Consider the following 23,422-nt stretch of genomic DNA (forward strand, 5'->3'; position numbering starts at 1 on the left):
ATTGATGCAAGATTTTTTTAAAATACAAAATAAGTGGAATGATTCTCTTTTTTTTGTCACCAGGTCAGGCGATTGTGACGTCTACAGGGAAATCAGGCCTCTGCAACTTCACGCTCTGCACTACAGATTGTGAAGTTATGAAGTATACCGGAAGATGTGAAAGTACAACCACCGCTCCTGAACACACTTCTTCCACAGTAGTAACTGTAACTCCAATAACACCAGCAACACCAGCAACCTGTAGCTGTCTCACAGATGGAGGAAAAATGGCACCTGGTAAGATTATTTGTAACAACTGTGCTGTAACGTACATAATTCCTAGAAGTGATTTAATACCAATTTTTCCCTTTGATGTTTGTTTTCAGTGGCACAGTGAACAAAATTGTGAAGGTTATGGTCCATTCCAAACTTGAATATAATAGAATCACAGTGGAAATTTATTTCATCGTTTTATAAATTTGTGTGTTAAGTAGATACAGGAATTCATTAAAAAATGTAACGTATTAGAACGTGCAATGTGGATAGATGTTTCGTGTCATGATGATGTCCCAAACAAGTTAAATTTGTGATCAATAGAAGCAATATGCTACCTCAGTGTGCTCAGCTCCACATTGTTCAATTCTCTGAATATTCAGTGATGGTCTCGAATCCTTTGAAACACTTCTATTTCATTTTCCAACTCAAACAACAAGGAAGTGAAAACAGGCCCCCACATTTCTCAGGAAATGCACTCATTCTATACAGCTCCTATTAATAGATCTCCACACACCTGAAATGCTTGATTCTGTTTTGAGAGATTTAGAACTTGCAAAGATATTATCCACTGTAAACTCTGTTTGTTGCACTCATTACATCATAGCCATGAAGCAGCAGCCACCTCAGCTTCTGAGACAAGATATAATGCACTTCAATATTTTCCAGGGCACCGGATAACTGTGAGACAGGTTGAACCAAATCCATCTCATGAAAGATGTCGGTAATCAGCAACACTCTGCAATAAACCTGGTTTGCACACTTGCATAGCCTTCAGTTTCTTTCTTTCAGTGGGTAACAGAATTGGATGCATTACTTCAATACGCTTGCTTCATCATGAACACAGGATTCAAGTTGCTGAGGATGAGATGGCAGATTTCACATTCTTTTCAATGTTGGCATGACATCACGATGTAGACAGTGTTGCCAATAATAGAATTTTTGATTGTCAGTGCTTTGCGGCCTGTCAATTAATATACCACCTGCTGCGTTATAGTCAACTATTTGCCTTTGAGCAAAATACTCCTCAGAAGTGGGTGTAATCAGTAGCTCACCCAAGAACACACAATCAAATGAATATCTTTGCCTCGTTGTGATTTCCATCTTCTCAATACAGACTGTACCCTGACATATTTCAATGGTAGACAATCGACATTAGGTGCAGGAGGAGGCCATTCAGTCCTTCAAGCCAGCACCGCCATTCACTCTGATCATGGCTGATCATCCACAATCAGTATCCATTTCCTGTTTTGTCACTATAACCTTTGATTCCTCTATCTCTATGAGCTTTTCCATGTGTTTCTTGAAATCATCCAGAGACTTGGCCTCCATTGCCTTCTGGGGCAGAACCTTCCAAGTACCCACCACTCTCTGGGTAAAAAACTTTTTTCCTCAGCTCACTTCTAAATGGTCTACCCCCTATTCTGAAACTGTGGCCTCTGCTTCTGGAGTGATCTAATTGCACTCTATCTGCAGAAGCTTTGTCCAGAAACTCCTCGTGTGGCTAATCTTCTGTGAAATGATATTTACAGCTCGGAAACATTTTTCAGCGTTTTCACTGAATGAAGCTGTTTAATCACTGCAGGTCATTTTGTTTTTAATCTTTTATACATTCAAGATAAACACAGTGTGATTTTCTTTACTCTGTCTCCAGGTCAGGCAATTGTGACTTCTGCAGGGAAATCAGGCCTCTGCAAATTCACTCTCTGTACTGTGGATTGCAAAATTTTGAAGTATACCGGAAGATGTGAAAGTACGACTACCACTCCAGAACCCACAACATCTACAGTAGTAACTGTGACTCCAGAAACAACAGGACCAACAACCTGTAGCTGTAATGCAGAGGGATTTAAAATGGCACCTGGTAAGATTATCCGTCATCATACAACATTGCACTTCCAGGGTCTCGTTATCTCGTGGTGTCATGCTGTGTCGCTTGCCTTAGCGAACCTGTTCCTTTTATCCCCCTGCTGGGGTATCGCCTGTCCATCAAACTTCAAGCAGTTCAGCTTCAAAGCAACCGGTCCGACAATCCTCGGAACTGTGTTTCTTTTCGTTAATCTCTCTCGTCTCTCTCTTATTAGCATTTTGAATGTTTCCCCAATTTGTCTCTCTCTTATCTCTCTTATCGGCATCAATCTTCTGATAACTTGGTCTTTTGTCACAAATATAGCACTTAGAGCATTGACGTAAACTCTTTGCTATTGAGCAAAGTACTCATCAGAAATGTGTATAATCAGTATATCACCCAACAACACACAATAAAACAAATAACTTTGCCTCGTAGTCACTTGCACCATCTCAATACAGACTGCACACTGAGATAGTTGAGTGGTACGATATAATTGCATTCCATCTACAGTCGTTTTGCCCAGAAACTCCTTGTGTGGCTTATCGCTTGCGAAATGATATTCAGGGCTCTGGAAACATTCTCGATACATTCAACTGAATGAAACTGTTTTCTTGATGCAAGATTTTTTTAAAATACAAAATAAGTGGAATGATTCTCTTTTTTTTGTCACCAGGTCAGGCGATTGTGACGTCTACAGGGAAATCAGGCCTCTGCAACTTCACGCTCTGCACTACAGATTGTGAAGTTATGAAGTATACCGGAAGATGTGAAAGTACAACCACCGCTCCTGAACACACTTCTTCTACAGTAGTAACTGTAACTCCAATAACGCCAGCAACACCAGCAACCTGTAGCTGTCTCACAGATGGAGGAAAAATGGCACCTGGTAAGATTATTTGTAACAACTGTGCTGTAACGTACACAATTCCTAGAAGTGATTTAATAGCAATTTTTCCCTTTGATGTTTGTTTTCAGTGGCACAGTGAACAAAATGTAAAGGTTATGGACCATTCCAAACTTGAATATAATTGAATAATATACAGTGGAAATTTATTTCATTGTTTTATAGATTTGTGTGTTAAGTAGAATCAGGAATCCATTAAAAAATGTAACGTATAAGAACGTGCAATGTGGATAGATGTTTCGTGTCATGATGATGTCCCAAACAAGTTAAATTTGTGATCAATAGAAGCAATATACTACCTGAGTGTGCTCCGCTCCACATTGTTCAATTCTCTGGATATTCAGTGCTGGTCTCTTATCCTTTGAAACACTTCTATTTCATTTTCCAACTCAAACAACAAGGAAGTGAAAACAAGCCCCCACATTTCTCAGGAAATGCACTCATTCTATACAGCTCCTATTAATAGATCTCCACACACCTGAAATGCTTGATTCTGTTTTGAGAGATTTAGAACTTGCAAAGATATTATCCACTGTATACTCTGTTTGTTGCACTCTTTACATCATAGCCATGAAGCAGCAGCCACCTCAGCTTCTGAGACAAGATATAATGCACTTCAATATTTTCCAGGGCACCGGATAACTGTGAGACAGGTTGAACCAAATCCATCTCATGAAAGATGTCGGTAATCAGCAACACTCTGCAATAAACCTGGTTTGCACACTTGCATAGCCTTCAGTTTCTTTCTTTCAGTGGGTAACAGAATTGGATGCATTACTTCAATACGCTTGCTTCATCATGAACACAGGATTCAAGTTGCTGAGGATGAGATGGCAGATTTCACATTCTTTTCAATGTTGGCATGACATCAGGATGTAGACAGTGTTGCCAATAATAGAATTTTTGATTGTCAGTGCTTTGCGGCCTGTCAATTAATATACCACCTGCTGCGTTATAGTCAACTATTTGCCTTTGAGCAAAATACTCCTCAGAAGTGGGTGTAATCAGTAGCTCACCCAAGAACACACAATCAAATGAATATCTTTGCCTCGTTGTGATTTCCATCTTCTCAATACAGACTGTACCCTGACATATTTCAATGGTAGACAATCGACATTAGGTGCAGGAGGAGGCCATTCAGTCCTTCAAGCCAGCACCGCCATTCACTCTGATCATGGCTGATCATCCACAATCAGTATCCATTTCCTGCCTTGTCACTATAACCTTTGATTCCTCTATCTCTATGAGCTTTTCCATGTGGTTCTTGAAATCATCCAGAGACTTGGCCTCCATTGCCTTCTGGGGCAGAACCTTCCAAGTACCCACCACTCTCTGGGTAAAAAAGTTTTTCCTCAGCTCACTTCTAAATGGTCTACCCCCTATTCTGAAACTGTGGCCTCTGCTTCTGGAGTGATCTAATTGCACTCTATCTGCAGAAGCTTTGTCCAGAAACTCCTCGTGTGGCTAATCTTCTGTGAAATGATATTTACAGCTCGGAAACATTTTTCAGCGTTTTCACTGAATGAAGCTGTTTAATCACTGCAGGTCATTTTGTTTTTAATCTTTTATACATTCAAGATAAACACAGTGTGATTTTCTTTACTCTGTCTCCAGGTCAGGCAATTGTGACTTCTGCAGGGAAATCAGGCCTCTGCAAATTCACTCTCTGTACTGTGGATTGCAAAATTTTGAAGTATACCGGAAGATGTGAAAGTACGACTACCACTCCAGAACCCACAACATCTACAGTAGTAACTGTGACTCCAGAAACAACAGGACCAACAACCTGTAGCTGTAATGCAGAGGGATTTAAAATGGCACCTGGTAAGATTATCCGTCATCATACAACATTGCACTTCCAGGGTCTCGTTATCTCGTGGTGTCATGCTGTGTCGCTTGCCTTAGCGAACCTGTTCCTTTTATCCCCCTGCTGGGGTATCGCCTGTCCATCAAACTTCAAGCAGTTCAGCTTCAAAGCAACCGGTCCGACAATCCTCGGAACTGTGTCTCTTTTCGTTAATCTCTCTCGTCTCTCTCTTATTAGCATTTGGAATGTTTCCCCCATTTGTCTCTCTCTTATCTCTCTTATCGGCATCAATCTTCTGATAACTTGGTCTTTTGTCACAAATTAGAGCATTGACGTAAACTCTTTGCTATTGAGCAAAGTACTCATCAGAAATGTGTATAATCAGTATATCACCCAACAACACACAATAAAACAAATAACTTTGCCTCGTAGTCACTTGCACCATCTCAATACAGACTGCACACTGAGATAGTTGAGTGGTACGATATAATTGCATTCCATCTACAGTCGTTTTGCCCAGAAACTCCTTGTGTGGCTTATCGCTTGCGAAATGATATTCAGGGCTCTGGAAACATTCTCGATACATTCAACTGAATGAAGCTGTTTTCTTGATGCAAGATTTTTTTAAAATACAAAATAAGTGGAATGATTCTCTTTTTTTTGTCACCAGGTCAGGCGATTGTGACGTCTACAGGGAAATCAGGCCTCTGCAACTTCACGCTCTGCACTACAGATTGTGAAGTTATGAAGTATACCGGAAGATGTGAAAGTACAACCACCGCTCCTGAACACACTTCTTCTACAGTAGTAACTGTAACTCCAATAACACCAGCAACACCAGCAACCTGTAGCTGTCTCACAGATGGAGGAAAAATGGCACCTGGTAAGATTATTTGTAACAACTGTGCTGTAACGTACACAATTCCTAGAAGTGATTTAATAGCAATTTTTCCCTTTGATGTTTGTTTTCAGTGGCACAGTGAACAAAATGTAAAGGTTATGGACCATTCCAAACTTGAATATAATTGAATAATATACAGTGGAAATTTATTTCATTGTTTTATAGATTTGTGTGTTAAGTAGAATCAGGAATCCATTAAAAAATGTAACGTATAAGAACGTGCAATGTGGATAGATGTTTCGTGTCATGATGATGTCCCAAACAAGTTAAATTTGTGATCAATAGAAGCAAAAAGCTACCTCAGTGTGCTCAGCTACACATTGTTCAATTCTCTGGATATTCAGTGCTGGTCTCTTATCCTTTGAAACACTTCTATTTCATTTTCCAACTCAAACAACAAGGAAGTGAAAACAAGCCCCCACATTTCTCAGGAAATGCACTCATTCTATACAGCTCCTATTAATAGATCTCCACACACCTGAAATGCTTGATTCTGTTTTAAGAGATTTAGAACTTGCAAAGATATTATCCACTGTATACTCTGTTTGTTGCACTCTTTACATCATAGCCATGAAGCAGCAGCCACCTCAGCTTCTAAGACAAGATATAATGCACTTCAATATTTTCCAGGGCACCGGATAACTGTGAGACAGGTTGCACCAAATGCATCTCATGAAAGATGTCGGTAATCAGCAACACTCTGCAATAAACCTGGTTTGCACACTTGCACAGCCTTCAGTTTCTTTCTATCAGTGGGTAACAGAATTGGATGCATTACTTCAATACGCTTGCTTCATCATGAACACAGGATTCAAGTTGCTGAGGATGAGATGGCAGATTTCACATTCTTTTCAATGTTGGCATGACATCACGATGTAGACAGTGTTGCCAATAATAGAATTTTTGATTGTCAGTGCTTTGCGGCCTGTCAATTAATATATCACCTGCTGCATTATAGTCAACTGTTTGCCTTTGAGCAAAATACTCCTCAGAAGTGGGTGTAATCAGTAGCTCACCCAAGAACACACAATCAAATGAATATCTTTGCCTCGTTGTGATTTCCATCATCTCAATACAGACTGTACCCTGACATATTTCAATGGTAGACAATCGACATTAGGTGCAGGAGGAGGCCATTCAGTCCTTCAAGCCAGCACCGCCATTCACTGTGATCATGGCTGATCATCCACAATCAGTATCCATTTCCTGCCTTATCACTATAACCTTTGATTCCTCTATCTTTAAGAGCTTTTCCATGTGTTTCTTGAAATCATCCAGAGGCTTGGCCTCCATTGCCTTCTGGGGCAGAACCTTCCAAGTACCCACCACTCTCTGGGTAAAAAAGTTTTTCCTCAGCTCACTTCTAAATGGTCTACCCCATATTCTGAAACTGTGGCCTCTGCTTCTGGAGTGATCTAATTGCACTCTATCTGCAGAAGCTTTGTCCAGGAACTCCTCGTGTGGCTAATCTTCTGTGAAATGATATTTACAGCTCGGAAACATTTTTCAGCGTTTTCACTGAATGAAGCTGTTTAATCACTGCAGGTCATTTTTTTTTTAATGTTTTCTACATTCAAGATAAACACAGTGTGATTTTCTTTACTCTGTCTCCAGGTCAGGCAATTGTGACTTCTGCAGGGAAATCAGGCCTCTGCAAATTCACTCTCTGTACTATGGATTGCAAAATTTTGAAGTATACCGGAAGATGCGAAAGTACGACTACCACTCCAGAACCCACAACATCTACAGTAGTAACTGTGACTCCAGAAACAACAGGACCAACAACCTGTAGCTGTAACGCAGATGGATTTAAAATGGCACCTGGTAAGATTATCCGTCATCATACAACAATGCACTTCCAGGGTCTCGTTATCTCGTGGTGTCGTGCTGTGTCGCTTGCCTTAGCGAACCTGTTCCTTTTATCCCCCTGCTGGGGTATCGCCTGTCCATCAAACTTCAAACAGTTCAGCTTCAAAGCAACCGGTCCGACCATACTCGGAACTGTGTCTCTTTTCGTTAATCTCTCTCCTCTCTCTCTTATTAGAATTTTGAATGTTTCCCCCATTTGTCTCTCTCTTATCTCTCTTATCGGCATCAATCTTCTGATAACTTGGTCTTTTGTCACAAATATAGCACTTAGAGCATTGACGTAAACTCTTTGCTATTGAGCAAAGTACTCGTCAGAAATGTGTATAATCAGTATATCACCCAACAACACACAATAAAACAAATAACTTTGCCTCGTAGTCACTTGCACCATCTCAATACAGACTGCACACTGAGATAGTTGAGTGGTACGATATAATTGCATTCCACCTACAGTCGTTTTGCCCAGAAACTCCTTGTGTGGATTATTGTTTGCGAAATGATATTCATGGCTCTGAAAATATTCTCGATACATTCAACTGAATGAAGCTTTTTTCTAGATGCAAGATTTTTTTAAAATACAAAATAAATGGAATGATTCTCTTGTTTTTCTCACCAGGTCAGGCGATTGTGACGTCTACAGGGAAATCAGGCCTCTGCAACTTCACGCTCTGCACTACAGGTTGTGAAGTTATGAAGTTTACCGGAAGATGTGAAAGTACAACGGCCGCTCCAGAACCCACAACTTCTACAGTAGTAACTGTAACTCCAATAACACCAGCAACACCTGAAACCTGTAGCTGTCTCACAGATGGAGGAAAAATGGCACCTGGTAAGATTATTTGTAACAACTGTGCTGGAACGTACACAATTCCTAGAAGTGATTTAATAGCAATTTTTCCCTTTTTATGTTTGTTTTCAGTGGCACAGTGAACAAACTTGTAAAGGTTATGGTCCATTCCAAACTTGAATATAATTGAATCACAGTGGAAATTTATTTCATTGTTTTATAGATTTCTGTGTTAAGTAGATTCAGGAATCCATTAAAAAATGTAACATATAGGAACGTGCAATGTGGATAGATGTTTCGTGTCATGATGATGTCCCAAACAAGTTAAATTTGTGATCAATAGAAGCAATATGCTACCTCAGTGTGCTCAGCTCGACATTGTTCAATTCTCTGAATATTCAGTGCTGGTCTCGAATCCTTTGAAACACTTCTATTTCATTTTCCAACTCAAACAACAAGGAAGTGAAAACAGGCCCCACATTTCTCGGGAAATGCACTCATTCTATACAGCTCCTATTAATAGATCTCCACACACCTGAAATGCTTGATTCTGTTTTGAGAGATTTAGAACTTGCAAAGATATTATCCACTGAATACTCTGTTTGTTGCACTCTTTACATCATAACCATGAAGCAGCAGCCACCTCAGCTTCTAAGACAAGATATAATGCACTTCAATATTTTCCAGGGCACCGGATAACTGTGAGACAGGTTGAACCAAATGCATCTCATGAAAGATGTCGGTAATCAGCAACACTCTGCAATAAACCTGGTTTGCACACTTGCACAGCCTTCAGTTTCTTTCTATCAGTGGGTAACAGAATTGGATGCATTACTTCAATACGCTTGCTTCATCATGAACACAGGATTCAAGTTGCTGAGGATGAGATGGCAGATTTCACATTCTTTTCAATGTTGGCATGACATCACGATGTAGACAGTGTTGCCAATAATAGAATTTTTGATTGTCAGTGCTTTGCGGCCTGTCAATTAATATACCACCTGCTGCATTATAGTCAACTCTTTGCCTTTGAGCAAAATACTCCTCAGAAGTGGGTGTAATCAGTAGCTCACCCAAGAACACACAATCAAATGAATATCTTTGCCTCGTTGTGATTTCCATCATCTCAATACAGACTGTACCCTGACATATTTCAATGGTAGACAATCGACATTAGGTGCAGGAGGAGGCCATTCAGTCCTTCAAGCCAGCACCGCCATTCACTCTGATCATGGCTGATCATCCACAATCAGTATCCATTTCCTGCCTTCTCACTATAACCTTTGATTCCTCTATCTTTAAGAGCTTTTCCATGTGTTTCTTGAAATCATCCAGAGACTTGGCCTCCATTGCCTTCTGGGGCAGAACCTTCCAAGAACCCACCACTCTCTGGGTAAAAAAGTTTTTCCTCAGCTCACTTCTAAATGGTCTACCCCCTATTCTGAAACTGTGGCCTCTGCTTCTGGAGTGATCTAATTGCACTCTATCTGCAGAAGCTTTGTCCAGAAACTCCTCGTGTGGCTAATCTTCTGTGAAATGATATTTACAGCTCGGAAACATTTTTCAGCGTTTTCACTGAATGAAGCTGTTTAATCACTGCAGGTCATTTTGTTTTTAATCTTTTATACATTCAAGATAAACACAGTGTGATTTTCTTTACTCTGTCTCCAGGTCAGGCAATTGTGACTTCTGCAGGGAAATCAGGCCTCTGCAAATTCACTCTCTGTACTATGGATTGCAAAATTTTGAAGTATACCGGAAGATGTGAAAGTACGACTACCACTCCAGAACCCACAACATCTACAGTAGTAACTGTGACTCCAGAAACAACAGGACCAACAACCTGTAGCTGTAACACAGATGGATTTAAAATGGCACCTGGTAAGATTATCCGTTATCATACAACAACGCACTTCCAGGGTCTCGTTATCTCGTGGTGTCGTGCTGTGTCGCTTGCCTTAGCGAACCTGTTCCTTTTATCCCCCTGCTGGGGTATCGCCTGTCCATCAAACTTCAAACTGTTCAGCTTCAAAGCAACCGGTCCGACAATCCTCGGAACTGTTTCTCTTTTCGTTAATCTCTCTCGTCTCTCTCTTATTAGCATTTTGAATGTTTCCCCCATTTGTCTCTCTCTTATCTCTCCTATCGGCATCAATCTTCTGATAACTTGGTCTTTTGTCACAAATATAGCACTTAGAGCATTGACGTAAACTCTTTGCTATTGAGCAAAGTACTCATCAGAAATGTGTATAATCAGTATATCACCCAACAACACACAATAAAACAAATAACTTTGCCTCGTAGTCACTTGCACCATCTCAATACAGACTGCACACTGAGATAGTTGAGTGGTACGATATAATTGCATTCCATCTACAGTCGTTTTGCCCAGAAACTCCTTGTGTGGCTTATCGTTTGCGAAATGATATTCATGGCTCTGGAAACATTCTCGATACATTCAACTGAATGAAGCTGTTTCCTTGATGCAAGATTTTTTAAAAATACAAAATAAGTGGAATGATTCTCTTGTTTTTGTCACCAGGTCAGGCGATTGTGACGTCTACAGGGAAATCAGGCCTCTGCAACTTCACGCTCTGCACTACAGATTGTGAAGTTATAAAGTATACCGGAAGATGTGAAAGTACAACCACCGCTCCTGAACACACTTCTTCTACAGTAGTAACTGTAACTCCAATAACACCAGCAACACCAGCAACCTGTAGCTGTCTCACAGATGGAGGAAAAATGGCACCTGGTAAGATTATTTGTAACAACTGTGCTGTAACGTGCACAATTCCTAGAAGTGATTTAATAGCAATTTTTCCCTTTGATGTTTGTTTTCAGTGGCACAGTGAACAAAATGTAAAGGTTATGGACCATTCCAAACTTAAATATAATTGAATAATATACAGTGGAAATTTATTTCATTGTTTTATAGATTTGTGTGTTAAGTAGATTCAGGAATCCATTAAAAAATGTAACGTATAATAACGTGCAATGTGGATAGATGTTTCGTGTCATGATGATGTCCCAAACAAGTTAAATTTGTGATCAATAGAAGCAATATGCTACCTCAGTGTGCTCAGCTCCACATTGTTCAATTCTCTGAATATTCAGTGCTGGTCTCGAATCCTTTGAAACACTTCTATTTCATTTTCCAACTCAAACAACAAGGAAGTGAAAACAGGCCCCCACATTTCTCAGGAAATGCACTCATTCTATACAGCTCCTATTAATAGATCTCCACACACCTGAAATGCTTGATTCTGTTTTAAGAGATTTAGAACTTGCAAAGATATTATCCACTGTATACTCTGTTTCTTGCACTCTTTACATCATAGCCATGAAGCAGCAGCCACCTCAGCTTCTAAGACAAGATATAATGCACTTCAATATTTTCCAGGGCACCGGATAACTGTGAGACAGGTTGCACCAAATGCATCTCATGAAAGATGTCGGTAATCAGCAACACTCTGCAATAAACCTGGTTTGCACACTTGGACAGCCTTCAGTTTCTTTCTATCAGTGGGTAACAGAATTGGATGCATTACTTCAATACGCTTGCTTCATCATGAACACAGGATTCAAATTGCTGAGGATGAGATGGCAGATTTCACATTCTTTTCAATGTTGGCATGACATCAGGATGTAGACAGTGTTGCCAATAATAGAATTTTTGATTGTCAGTGCTTTGCGGCCTGTCAATTAATATACCACCTGCTGCGTTATAGTCAACTATTTGCCTTTGAGCAAAATACTCCTCAGAAGTGGGTGTAATCAGTAGCTCACCCAAGAACACACAATCAAATGAATATCTTTGCCTCGTTGTGATTTCCATCTTCTCAATACAGACTGTACCCTGACATATTTCAATGGTAGACAATCGACATTAGGTGCAGGAGGAGGCCATTCAGTCCTTCAAGCCAGCACCGCCATTCACTCTGATCATGGCTGATCATCCACAATCAGTATCCATTTCCTGCCTTGTCACTATAACCTTTGATTCCTCTATCTCTATGAGCTTTTCCATGTGGTTCTTGAAATCATCCAGAGACTTGGCCTCCATTGCCTTCTGGGGCAGAACCTTCCAAGTACCCACCACTCTCTGGGTAAAAAAGTTTTTCCTCAGCTCACTTCTAAATGGTCTACCCCCTATTCTGAAACTGTGGCCTCTGCTTCTGGAGTGATCTAATTGCACTCTATCTGCAGAAGCTTTGTCCAGAAACTCCTCGTGTGGCTAATCTTCTGTGAAATGATATTTACAGCTCGGAAACATTTTTCAGCGTTTTCACTGAATGAAGCTGTTTAATCACTGCAGGTCATTTTGTTTTTAATCTTTTATACATTCAAGATAAACACAGTGTGATTTTCTTTACTCTGTCTCCAGGTCAGGCAATTGTGACTTCTGCAGGGAAATCAGGCCTCTGCAAATTCACTCTCTGTACTGTGGATTGCAAAATTTTGAAGTATACCGGAAGATGTGAAAGTACGACTACCACTCCAGAACCCACAACATCTACAGTAGTAACTGTGACTCCAGAAACAACAGGACCAACAACCTGTAGCTGTAATGCAGAGGGATTTAAAATGGCACCTGGTAAGATTATCCGTCATCATACAACATTGCACTTCCAGGGTCTCGTTATCTCGTGGTGTCATGCTGTGTCGCTTGCCTTAGCGAACCTGTTCCTTTTATCCCCCTGCTGGGGTATCGCCTGTCCATCAAACTTCAAGCAGTTCAGCTTCAAAGCAACCGGTCCGACAATCCTCGGAACTGTGTCTCTTTTCGTTAATCTCTCTCGTCTCTCTCTTATTAGCATTTTGAATGTTTCCCCAATTTGTCTCTCTCTTATCTCTCTTATCGGCATCAATCTTCTGATAACTTGGTCTTTTGTCACAAATATAGCACTTAGAGCATTGACGTAAACTCTTTGCTATTGAGCAAAGTACTCGTCAGAAATGTGTATAATCAGTATATCACCCAACAACACACAATAAAACAAATAACTTTGCCTCGTAGTCACTTGCACCATCTCAATACAGACTGCACACTGAGATAGTTGAGTGGTACGATATAATTGCATTCCATCTACAGTCGTTTTGCCCAGAAACTCCTTGTGTGGCTTATCGCTTGCGAAATGATATTCAGGGCTCTGGAAACATTCTCGATACATTCAACTGAATGAAGCTGTTTTCTTGATGCAAGATTTTTTTAAAATACAAAATAAGTGGAATGATTCTCTTTTTTTTGTCACCAGGTCAGGCGATTGTGACGTCTACAGGGAAATCAGGCCTCTGCAACTTCACGCTCTGCACTACAGATTGTGAAGTTATAAAGTATACCGGAAGATGTGAAAGTACAACCACCGCTCCTGAACACACTTCTTCTACAGTAGTAACTGTAACTCCAGCAACACCAGCAACCTGCAGCTGTCTCACAGATGGAGGAAAAATGGCACCTGGTAAGATTATTTGTAACAACTGTGCTGTAACGTACACAATTCCTAGAAGTGATTTAATAGCAATTTTTCCCTTTGATGTTTGTTTTCAGTGGCACAGTGAACAAAATGTAAAGGTTATGGACCATTCCAAACTTGAATATAATTGAATAATATACAGTGGAAATTTATTTCATTGTTTTATAGATTTGTGTGTTAAGTAGAATCAGGAATCCATTAAAAAATGTAACGTATAAGAACGTGCAATGTGGATAGATGTTTCGTGTCATGATGATGTCCCAAACAAGTTAAATTTGTGATCAATAGAAGCAAAAAGCTACCTCAGTGTGCTCAGCTACACATTGTTCAATTCTCTGGATATTCAGTGCTGGTCTCTTATCCTTTGAAACACTTCTATTTCATTTTCCAACTCAAACAACAAGGAAGTGAAAACAAGCCCCCACATTTCTCAGGAAATGCACTCATTCTATACAGCTCCTATTAATAGATCTCCACACACCTGAAATGCTTGATTCTGTTTTAAGAGATTTAGAACTTGCAAAGATATTATCCACTGTATACTCTGTTTGTTGCACTCTTTACATCATAGCCATGAAGCAGCAGCCACCTCAGCTTCTAAGACAAGATATAATGCACTTCAATATTTTCCAGGGCACCGGATAACTGTGAGACAGGTTGCACCAAATGCATCTCATGAAAGATGTCGGTAATCAGCAACACTCTGCAATAAACCTGGTTTGCACACTTGCACAGCCTTCAGTTTCTTTCTATCAGTGGGTAACAGAATTGGATGCATTACTTCAATACGCTTGCTTCATCATGAACACAGGATTCAAGTTGCTGAGGATGAGATGGCAGATTTCACATTCTTTTCAATGTTGGCATGACATCACGATGTAGACAGTGTTGCCAATAATAGAATTTTTGATTGTCAGTGCTTTGCGGCCTGTCAATTAATATATCACCTGCTGCATTATAGTCAACTGTTTGCCTTTGAGCAAAATACTCCTCAGAAGTGGGTGTAATCAGTAGCTCACCCAAGAACACACAATCAAATGAATATCTTTGCCTCGTTGTGATTTCCATCATCTCAATACAGACTGTACCCTGACATATTTCAATGGTAGACAATCGACATTAGGTGCAGGAGGAGGCCATTCAGTCCTTCAAGCCAGCACCGCCATTCACTGTGATCATGGCTGATCATCCACAATCAGTATCCATTTCCTGCCTTATCACTATAACCTTTGATTCCTCTATCTTTAAGAGCTTTTCCATGTGTTTCTTGAAATCATCCAGAGGCTTGGCCTCCATTGCCTTCTGGGGCAGAACCTTCCAAGTACCCACCACTCTCTGGGTAAAAAAGTTTTTCCTCAGCTCACTTCTAAATGGTCTACCCCATATTCTGAAACTGTGGCCTCTGCTTCTGGAGTGATCTAATTGCACTCTATCTGCAGAAGCTTTGTCCAGGAACTCCTCGTGTGGCTAATCTTCTGTGAAATGATATTTACAGCTCGGAAACATTTTTCAGCGTTTTCACTGAATGAAGCTGTTTAATCACTGCAGGTCATTTTTTTTTTAATGTTTTCTACATTCAAGATAAACACAGTGTGATTTTCTTTACTCTGTCTCCAGGTCAGGCAATTGTGACTTCTGCAGGGAAATCAGGCCTCTGCAAATTCACTCTCTGTACTATGGATTGCAAAATTTTGAAGTATACCGGAAGATGCGAAAGTACGACTACCACTCCAGAACCCACAACATCTACAGTAGTAACTGTGACTCCAGAAACAACAGGACCAACAACCTGTAGCTGTAACGCAGATGGATTTAAAATGGCACCTGGTAAGATTATCCGTCATCATACAACAATGCACTTCCAGGGTCTCGTTATCTCGTGGTGTCGTGCTGTGTCGCTTGCCTTAGCGAACCTGTTCCTTTTATCCCCCTGCTGGGGTATCGCCTGTCCATCAAACTTCAAACAGTTCAGCTTCAAAGCAACCGGTCCGACCATACTCGGAACTGTGTCTCTTTTCGTTAATCTCTCTCCTCTCTCTCTTATTAGAATTTTGAATGTTTCCCCCATTTGTCTCTCTCTTATCTCTCTTATCGGCATCAATCTTCTGATAACTTGGTCTTTTGTCACAAATATAGCACTTAGAGCATTGACGTAAACTCTTTGCTATTGAGCAAAGTACTCGTCAGAAATGTGTATAATCAGTATATCACCCAACAACACACAATAAAACAAATAACTTTGCCTCGTAGTCACTTGCACCATCTCAATACAGACTGCACACTGAGATAGTTGAGTGGTACGATATAATTGCATTCCACCTACAGTCGTTTTGCCCAGAAACTCCTTGTGTGGATTATTGTTTGCGAAATGATATTCATGGCTCTGAAAATATTCTCGATACATTCAACTGAATGAAGCTTTTTTCTAGATGCAAGATTTTTTTAAAATACAAAATAAATGGAATGATTCTCTTGTTTTTCTCACCAGGTCAGGCGATTGTGACGTCTACAGGGAAATCAGGCCTCTGCAACTTCACGCTCTGCACTACAGGTTGTGAAGTTATGAAGTTTACCGGAAGATGTGAAAGTACAACGGCCGCTCCAGAACCCACAACTTCTACAGTAGTAACTGTAACTCCAATAACACCAGCAACACCAGAAACCTGTAGCTGTCTCACAGATGGAGGAAAAATGGCACCTGGTAAGATTATTTGTAACAACTGTGCTGGAACGTACACAATTCCTAGAAGTGATTTAATAGCAATTTTTCCCTTTGATGTTTGTTTTCAGTGGCACAGTGAACAAACTTGTAAAGGTTATGGTCCATTCCAAACTTGAATATAATTGAATCACAGTGGAAATTTATTTCATTGTTTTATAGATTTCTGTGTTAAGTAGATTCAGGAATCCATTAAAAAATGTAACGTATAGGAACGTGCAATGTGGATAGATGTTTCGTGTCATGATGATGTCCCAAACAAGTTAAATTTGTGATCAATAGAAGCAATATGCTACCTCAGTGTGCTCAGCTCGACATTGTTCAATTCTCTGAATATTCAGTGCTGGTCTCGAATCCTTTGAAACACTTCTATTTCATTTTCCAACTCAAACAACAAGGAAGTGAAAACAGGCCCCACATTTCTCGGGAAATGCACTCATTCTATACAGCTCCTATTAATAGATCTCCACACACCTGAAATGCTTGATTCTGTTTTGAGAGATTTAGAACTTGCAAAGATATTATCCACTGAATACTCTGTTTGTTGCACTCTTTACATCATAACCATGAAGCAGCAGCCACCTCAGCTTCTAAGACAAGATATAATGCACTTCAATATTTTCCAGGGCACCGGATAACTGTGAGACAGGTTGAACCAAATGCATCTCATGAAAGATGTCGGTAATCAGCAACACTCTGCAATAAACCTGGTTTGCACACTTGCACAGCCTTCAGTTTCTTTCTATCAGTGGGTAACAGAATTGGATGCATTACTTCAATACGCTTGCTTCATCATGAACACAGGATTCAAGTTGCTGAGGATGAGATGGCAGATTTCACATTCTTTTCAATGTTGGCATGACATCACGATGTAGACAGTGTTGCCAATAATAGAATTTTTGATTGTCAGTGCTTTGCGGCCTGTCAATTAATATACCACCTGCTGCATTATAGTCAACTCTTTGCCTTTGAGCAAAATACTCCTCAGAAGTGGGTGTAATCAGTAGCTCACCCAAGAACACACAATCAAATGAATATCTTTGCCTCGTTGTGATTTCCATCATCTCAATACAGACTGTACCCTGACATATTTCAATGGTAGACAATCGACATTAGGTGCAGGAGGAGGCCATTCAGTCCTTCAAGCCAGCACCGCCATTCACTCTGATCATGGCTGATCATCCACAATCAGTATCCATTTCCTGCCTTCTCACTATAACCTTTGATTCCTCTATCTTTAAGAGCTTTTCCATGTGTTTCTTGAAATCATCCAGAGACTTGGCCTCCATTGCCTTCTGGGGCAGAACCTTCCAAGAACCCACCACTCTCTGGGTAAAAAAGTTTTTCCTCAGCTCACTTCTAAATGGTCTACCCCCTATTCTGAAACTGTGGCCTCTGCTTCTGGAGTGATCTAATTGCACTCTATCTGCAGAAGCTTTGTCCAGAAACTCCTCGTGTGGCTAATCTTCTGTGAAATGATATTTACAGCTCGGAAACATTTTTCAGCGTTTTCACTGAATGAAGCTGTTTAATCACTGCAGGTCATTTTGTTTTTAATCTTTTATACATTCAAGATAAACACAGTGTGATTTTCTTTACTCTGTCTCCAGGTCAGGCAATTGTGACTTCTGCAGGGAAATCAGGCCTCTGCAAATTCACTCTCTGTACTATGGATTGCAAAATTTTGAAGTATACCGGAAGATGTGAAAGTACGACTACCACTCCAGAACCCACAACATCTACAGTAGTAACTGTGACTCCAGAAACAACAGGACCAACAACCTGTAGCTGTAACACAGATGGATTTAAAATGGCACCTGGTAAGATTATCCGTTATCATACAACAACGCACTTCCAGGGTCTCGTTATCTCGTGGTGTCGTGCTGTGTCGCTTGCCTTAGCGAACCTGTTCCTTTTATCCCCCTGCTGGGGTATCGCCTGTCCATCAAACTTCAAACTGTTCAGCTTCAAAGCAACCGGTCCGACAATCCTCGGAACTGTTTCTCTTTTCGTTAATCTCTCTCGTCTCTCTCTTATTAGCATTTTGAATGTTTCCCCCATTTGTCTCTCTCTTATCTCTCCTATCGGCATCAATCTTCTGATAACTTGGTCTTTTGTCACAAATATAGCACTTAGAGCATTGACGTAAACTCTTTGCTATTGAGCAAAGTACTCGTCAGAAATGTGTATAATCAGTATATCACCCAACAACACACAATAAAACAAATAACTTTGCCTCGTAGTCACTTGCACCATCTCAATACAGACTGCACACTGAGATAGTTGAGTGGTACGATATAATTGCATTCCACCTACAGTCGTTTTGCCCAGAAACTCCTTGTGTGGATTATTGTTTGCGAAATGATATTCATGGCTCTGAAAATATTCTCAATACATTCAACTGAATGAAGCTGTTTTCTAGATGCAAGATTTTTTTAAAATACAAAATAAATGGAATGATTCTCTTTTTTTTGTCACCAGGTCAGGCGATTGTGACGTCTACAGGGAAATCAGGCCTCTGCAACTTCACGCTCTGCACTACAGATTGTGAAGTTATAAAGTATACCGGAAGATGTGAAAGTACAACCACCGCTCCTGAACACACTTCTTCTACAGTAGTAACTGTAACTCCAGCAACACCAGCAACCTGTAGCTGTCTCACAGATGGAGGAAAGATGGCACCTGGTAAGATTATTTGTAACAACTGTGCTGTAACGTGCACAATTCCTAGAAGTGATTTAATAGCAATTTTTCCCTTTGATGTTTGTTTTCAGTGGCACAGTGAACAAAATGTAAAGGTTATGGACCATTCCAAACTTAAATATAATTGAATAATATACAGTGGAAATTTATTTCATTGTTTTATAGATTTGTGTGTTAAGTAGATTCAGGAATCCATTAAAAAATGTAACGTATAATAACGTGCAATGTGGATAGATGTTTCGTGTCATGATGATGTCCCAAACAAGTTAAATTTGTGATCAATAGAAGCAATATGCTACCTCAGTGTGCTCAGCTCCACATTGTTCAATTCTCTGAATATTCAGTGCTGGTCTCGAATCCTTTGAAACACTTCTATTTCATTTTCCAACTCAAACAACAAGGAAGTGAAAACAGGCCCCCACATTTCTCAGGAAATGCACTCATTCTATACAGCTCCTATTAATAGATCTCCACACACCTGAAATGCTTGATTCTGTTTTAAGAGATTTAGAACTTGCAAAGATATTATCCACTGTATACTCTGTTTCTTGCACTCTTTACATCATAGCCATGAAGCAGCAGCCACCTCAGCTTCTAAGACAAGATATAATGCACTTCAATATTTTCCAGGGCACCGGATAACTGTGAGACAGGTTGCACCAAATGCATCTCATGAAAGATGTCGGTAATCAGCAACACTCTGCAATAAACCTGGTTTGCACACTTGGACAGCCTTCAGTTTCTTTCTATCAGTGGGTAACAGAATTGGATGCATTACTTCAATACGCTTGCTTCATCATGAACACAGGATTCAAATTGCTGAGGATGAGATGGCAGATTTCACATTCTTTTCAATGTTGGCATGACATCACGATGTAGACAGTGTTGCCAATAATAGAATTTTTGATTGTCAGTGCTTTGCGGCCTGTCAATTAATACATCACCTGCTGCATTATAGTCAACTCTTTGCCTTTGAGCAAAATACTCCTCAGAAGTGGGTGTAATCAGTAGCTCACCCAAGAACACACAATCAAATGAATATCTTTGCCTCGTTGTGATTTCCATCATCTCAATACAGACTGTACCCTGACATATTTCAATGGTAGACAATCGACATTAGGTGCAGGAGGAGGCCATTCAGTCCTTCAAGCCAGCACCGCCATTCACTCTGATCATGGCTGATCATCCACAATCAGTATCCATTTCCTGCCTTCTCACTATAACCTTTGATTCCTCTATCTTTAAGAGCTTTTCCATGTGTTTCTTGAAATCATCCAGAGACTTGGCCTCCATTGCCTTCTGGGGCAGAACCTTCCAAGAACCCACCACTCTCTGGGTAAAAAAGTTTTTCCTCAGCTCACTTCTAAATGGTCTACCCCCTATTCTGAAACTGTGGCCTCTGCTTCTGGAGTGATCTAATTGCACTCTATCTGCAGAAGCTTTGTCCAGAAACTCCTCGTGTGGCTAATCTTCTGTGAAATGATATTTACAGCTCGGAAACATTTTTCAGCGTTTTCACTGAATGAAGCTGTTTAATCACTGCAGGTCATTTTGTTTTTAATGTTTTATACATTCAAGATAAACACAGTGTGATTTTCTTTACTCTGTCTCCAGGTCAGGCAATTGTGACTTCTGCAGGGAAATCAGGCCTCTGCAAATTCACTCTCTGTACTATGGATTGCAAAATTTTGAAGTATACCGGAAGATGTGAAAGTACGACTACCACTCCAGAACCCACAACATCTACAGTAGTAACTGTGACTCCAGAAACAACAGGACCAACAACCTGTAGCTGTAACACAGATGGATTTAAAATGGCACCTGGTAAGATTATCCGTTATCATACAACAACGCACTTCCAGGGTCTCGTTATCTCGTGGTGTCGTGCTGTGTCGCTTGCCTTAGCGAACCTGTTCCTTTTATCCCCCTGCTGGGGTATCGCCTGTCCATCAAACTTCAAACTGTTCAGCTTCAAAGCAACCGGTCCGACAATCCTCAGAACTGTTTCTCTTTTCGTTAATCTCTCTCGTCTCTCTCTTATTAGCATTTTGAATGTTTCCCCCATTTGTCTCTCTCTTATCTCTCCTATCGGCATCAATCTTCTGATAACTTGGTCTTTTGTCACAAATATAGCACTTAGAGCATTGACGTAAACGCTTTGCTATTGAGCAAAGTACTCATCAGAAATGTGTATAATCAGTATATCACCCAACAACACACAATAAAACAAATAACTTTGCCTCGTAGTCACTTGCACCATCTCAATACAGACTGCACACTGAGATAGTTGAGTGGTACGATATAATTGCATTCCATCTGCAGTCGTTTTGCCCAGAAACTCCTTGTGTGGCTTATCGTTTGCGAAATGATATTCATGGCTCTGGAAACATTCTCGATACATTCAACTGAATGAAGCTGTTTCCTTGATGCAAGATTTTTTAAAAATACAAAATAAGTGGAATGATTCTCTTTTTTTTGTCACCAGGTCAGGCGATTGTGACGTCTACAGGGAAATCAGGCCTCTGCAACTTCACGCTCTGCACGACAGATTGTGAAGTTATAAAGTATACCGGAAGATGTGAAAGTACAACCACCGCTCCTGAACACACTTCTTCTACAGTAGTAACTGTAACTCCAATAACACCAGCAACACCAGCAACCTGTAGCTGTCTCACAGATGGAGGAAAGATGGCACCTGGTAAGATTTTTTGTAACAACTGTGCTGTAACGTGCACAATTCCTAGAAGTGATTTAATAGCAATTTTTCCCTTTGATGTTTGTTTTCAGTGGCACAGTGAACAAAATGTAAAGGTTATGGACCATTCCAAACTTAAATATAATTGAATAATATACAGTGGAAATTTATTTCATTGTTTTATAGATTTGTGTGTTAAGTAGATTCAGGAATCCATTAAAAAATGTAACGTATAAGAACGTGCAATGTGGATAGATGTTTCGTGTCATGATGATGTCCCAAACAAGTTAAATTTGTGATCAATAGAAGCAATATGCTACCTCAGTGTGCTCAGCTCCACATTGTTCAATTCTCTGAATATTCAGTGCTGGTCTCGAATCCTTTCAAACACTTCTATTTCATTTTCCAACTCAAACAACAAGGAAGTGAAAACAGGCCCCCACATTTCTCAGGAAATGCACTCATTCTATACAGCTCCTATTAATAGATCTCCACACACCTGAAATGCTTGATTCTGTTTTAAGAGATTTAGAACTTGCAAAGATATTATCCACTGTATACTCTGTTTCTTGCACTCTTTACATCATAGCCATGAAGCAGCAGCCACCTCAGCTTCTAAGACAAGATATAATGCACTTCAATATTTTCCAGGGCACCGGATAACTGTGAGACAGGTTGCACCAAATGCATCTCATGAAAGATGTCGGTAATCAGCAACACTCTGCAATAAACCTGGTTTGCACACTTGGACAGCCTTCAGTTTCTTTCTATCAGTGGGTAACAGAATTGGATGCATTACTTCAATACGCTTGCTTCATCATGAACACAGGATTCAAATTGCTGAGGATGAGATGGCAGATTTCACATTCTTTTCAATGTTGGCATGACATCACGATGTAGACAGTGTTGCCAATAATAGAATTTTTGATTGTCAGTGCTTTGCGGCCTGTCAATTAATACATCACCTGCTGCATTATAGTCAACTGTTTGCCTTTGAGCAAAATACTCCTCAGAAGTGGGTGTAATCAGTAGCTCACCCAAGAACACACAATCAAATGAATATCTTTGCCTCGTTGTGATTTCCATCATCTCAATACAGACTGTACCCTGACATATTTCAATGGTAGACAATCGACATTAGGTGCAGGAGGAGGCCATTCAGTCCTTCAAGCCAGCACCGCCGTTCACTGTGATCATGGCTGATCATCCACAATCAGTATCCATTTCCTGCCTTATCACTATAACCTTTGATTCCTCTATCTTTAAGAGCTTTTCCATGTGTTTCTTGAAATCATCCAGAGGCTTGGCCTCCATTGCCTTCTGGGGCAGAACCTTCCAAGTACCCACCACTCTCTGGGTAAAAAAGTTTTTCCTCAGCTCACTTCTAAATGGTCTACCCCATATTCTGAAAATGTGGCCTCTGCTTCTGGAGTGATCTAATTGCACTCTATCTGCA

The 23,422-nt window shown here is 40.3% G+C and overlaps 1 protein-coding gene across 1 annotated transcript in view; it reads left to right on the forward strand.

The window, feature by feature from the left end:
• The window catches only part of LOC134353480 (mucin-2-like), a 182,926-nt gene that overhangs the window by 129,217 nt on the left and 30,287 nt on the right, over positions 1 to 23,422 (forward strand). Inside the window, exons 44-52 of the mRNA XM_063061484.1 lie at positions 64 to 276; positions 2,778 to 2,990; positions 5,486 to 5,698; positions 8,202 to 8,414; positions 10,915 to 11,127; positions 13,631 to 13,834; positions 16,338 to 16,550; positions 19,050 to 19,253; positions 21,757 to 21,969. Coding sequence (XP_062917554.1) covers positions 64 to 276; positions 2,778 to 2,990; positions 5,486 to 5,698; positions 8,202 to 8,414; positions 10,915 to 11,127; positions 13,631 to 13,834; positions 16,338 to 16,550; positions 19,050 to 19,253; positions 21,757 to 21,969 — 1,899 coding nt within the window. The remainder of the gene's footprint in view (positions 1 to 63; positions 277 to 2,777; positions 2,991 to 5,485; positions 5,699 to 8,201; positions 8,415 to 10,914; positions 11,128 to 13,630; positions 13,835 to 16,337; positions 16,551 to 19,049; positions 19,254 to 21,756; positions 21,970 to 23,422) is intronic.

This window comes from Mobula hypostoma, chromosome 11, assembly GCF_963921235.1.
Source record: "Mobula hypostoma chromosome 11, sMobHyp1.1, whole genome shotgun sequence".
In the NCBI taxonomy this organism is placed as follows: Eukaryota; Metazoa; Chordata; class Chondrichthyes; order Myliobatiformes; family Myliobatidae; genus Mobula; species Mobula hypostoma.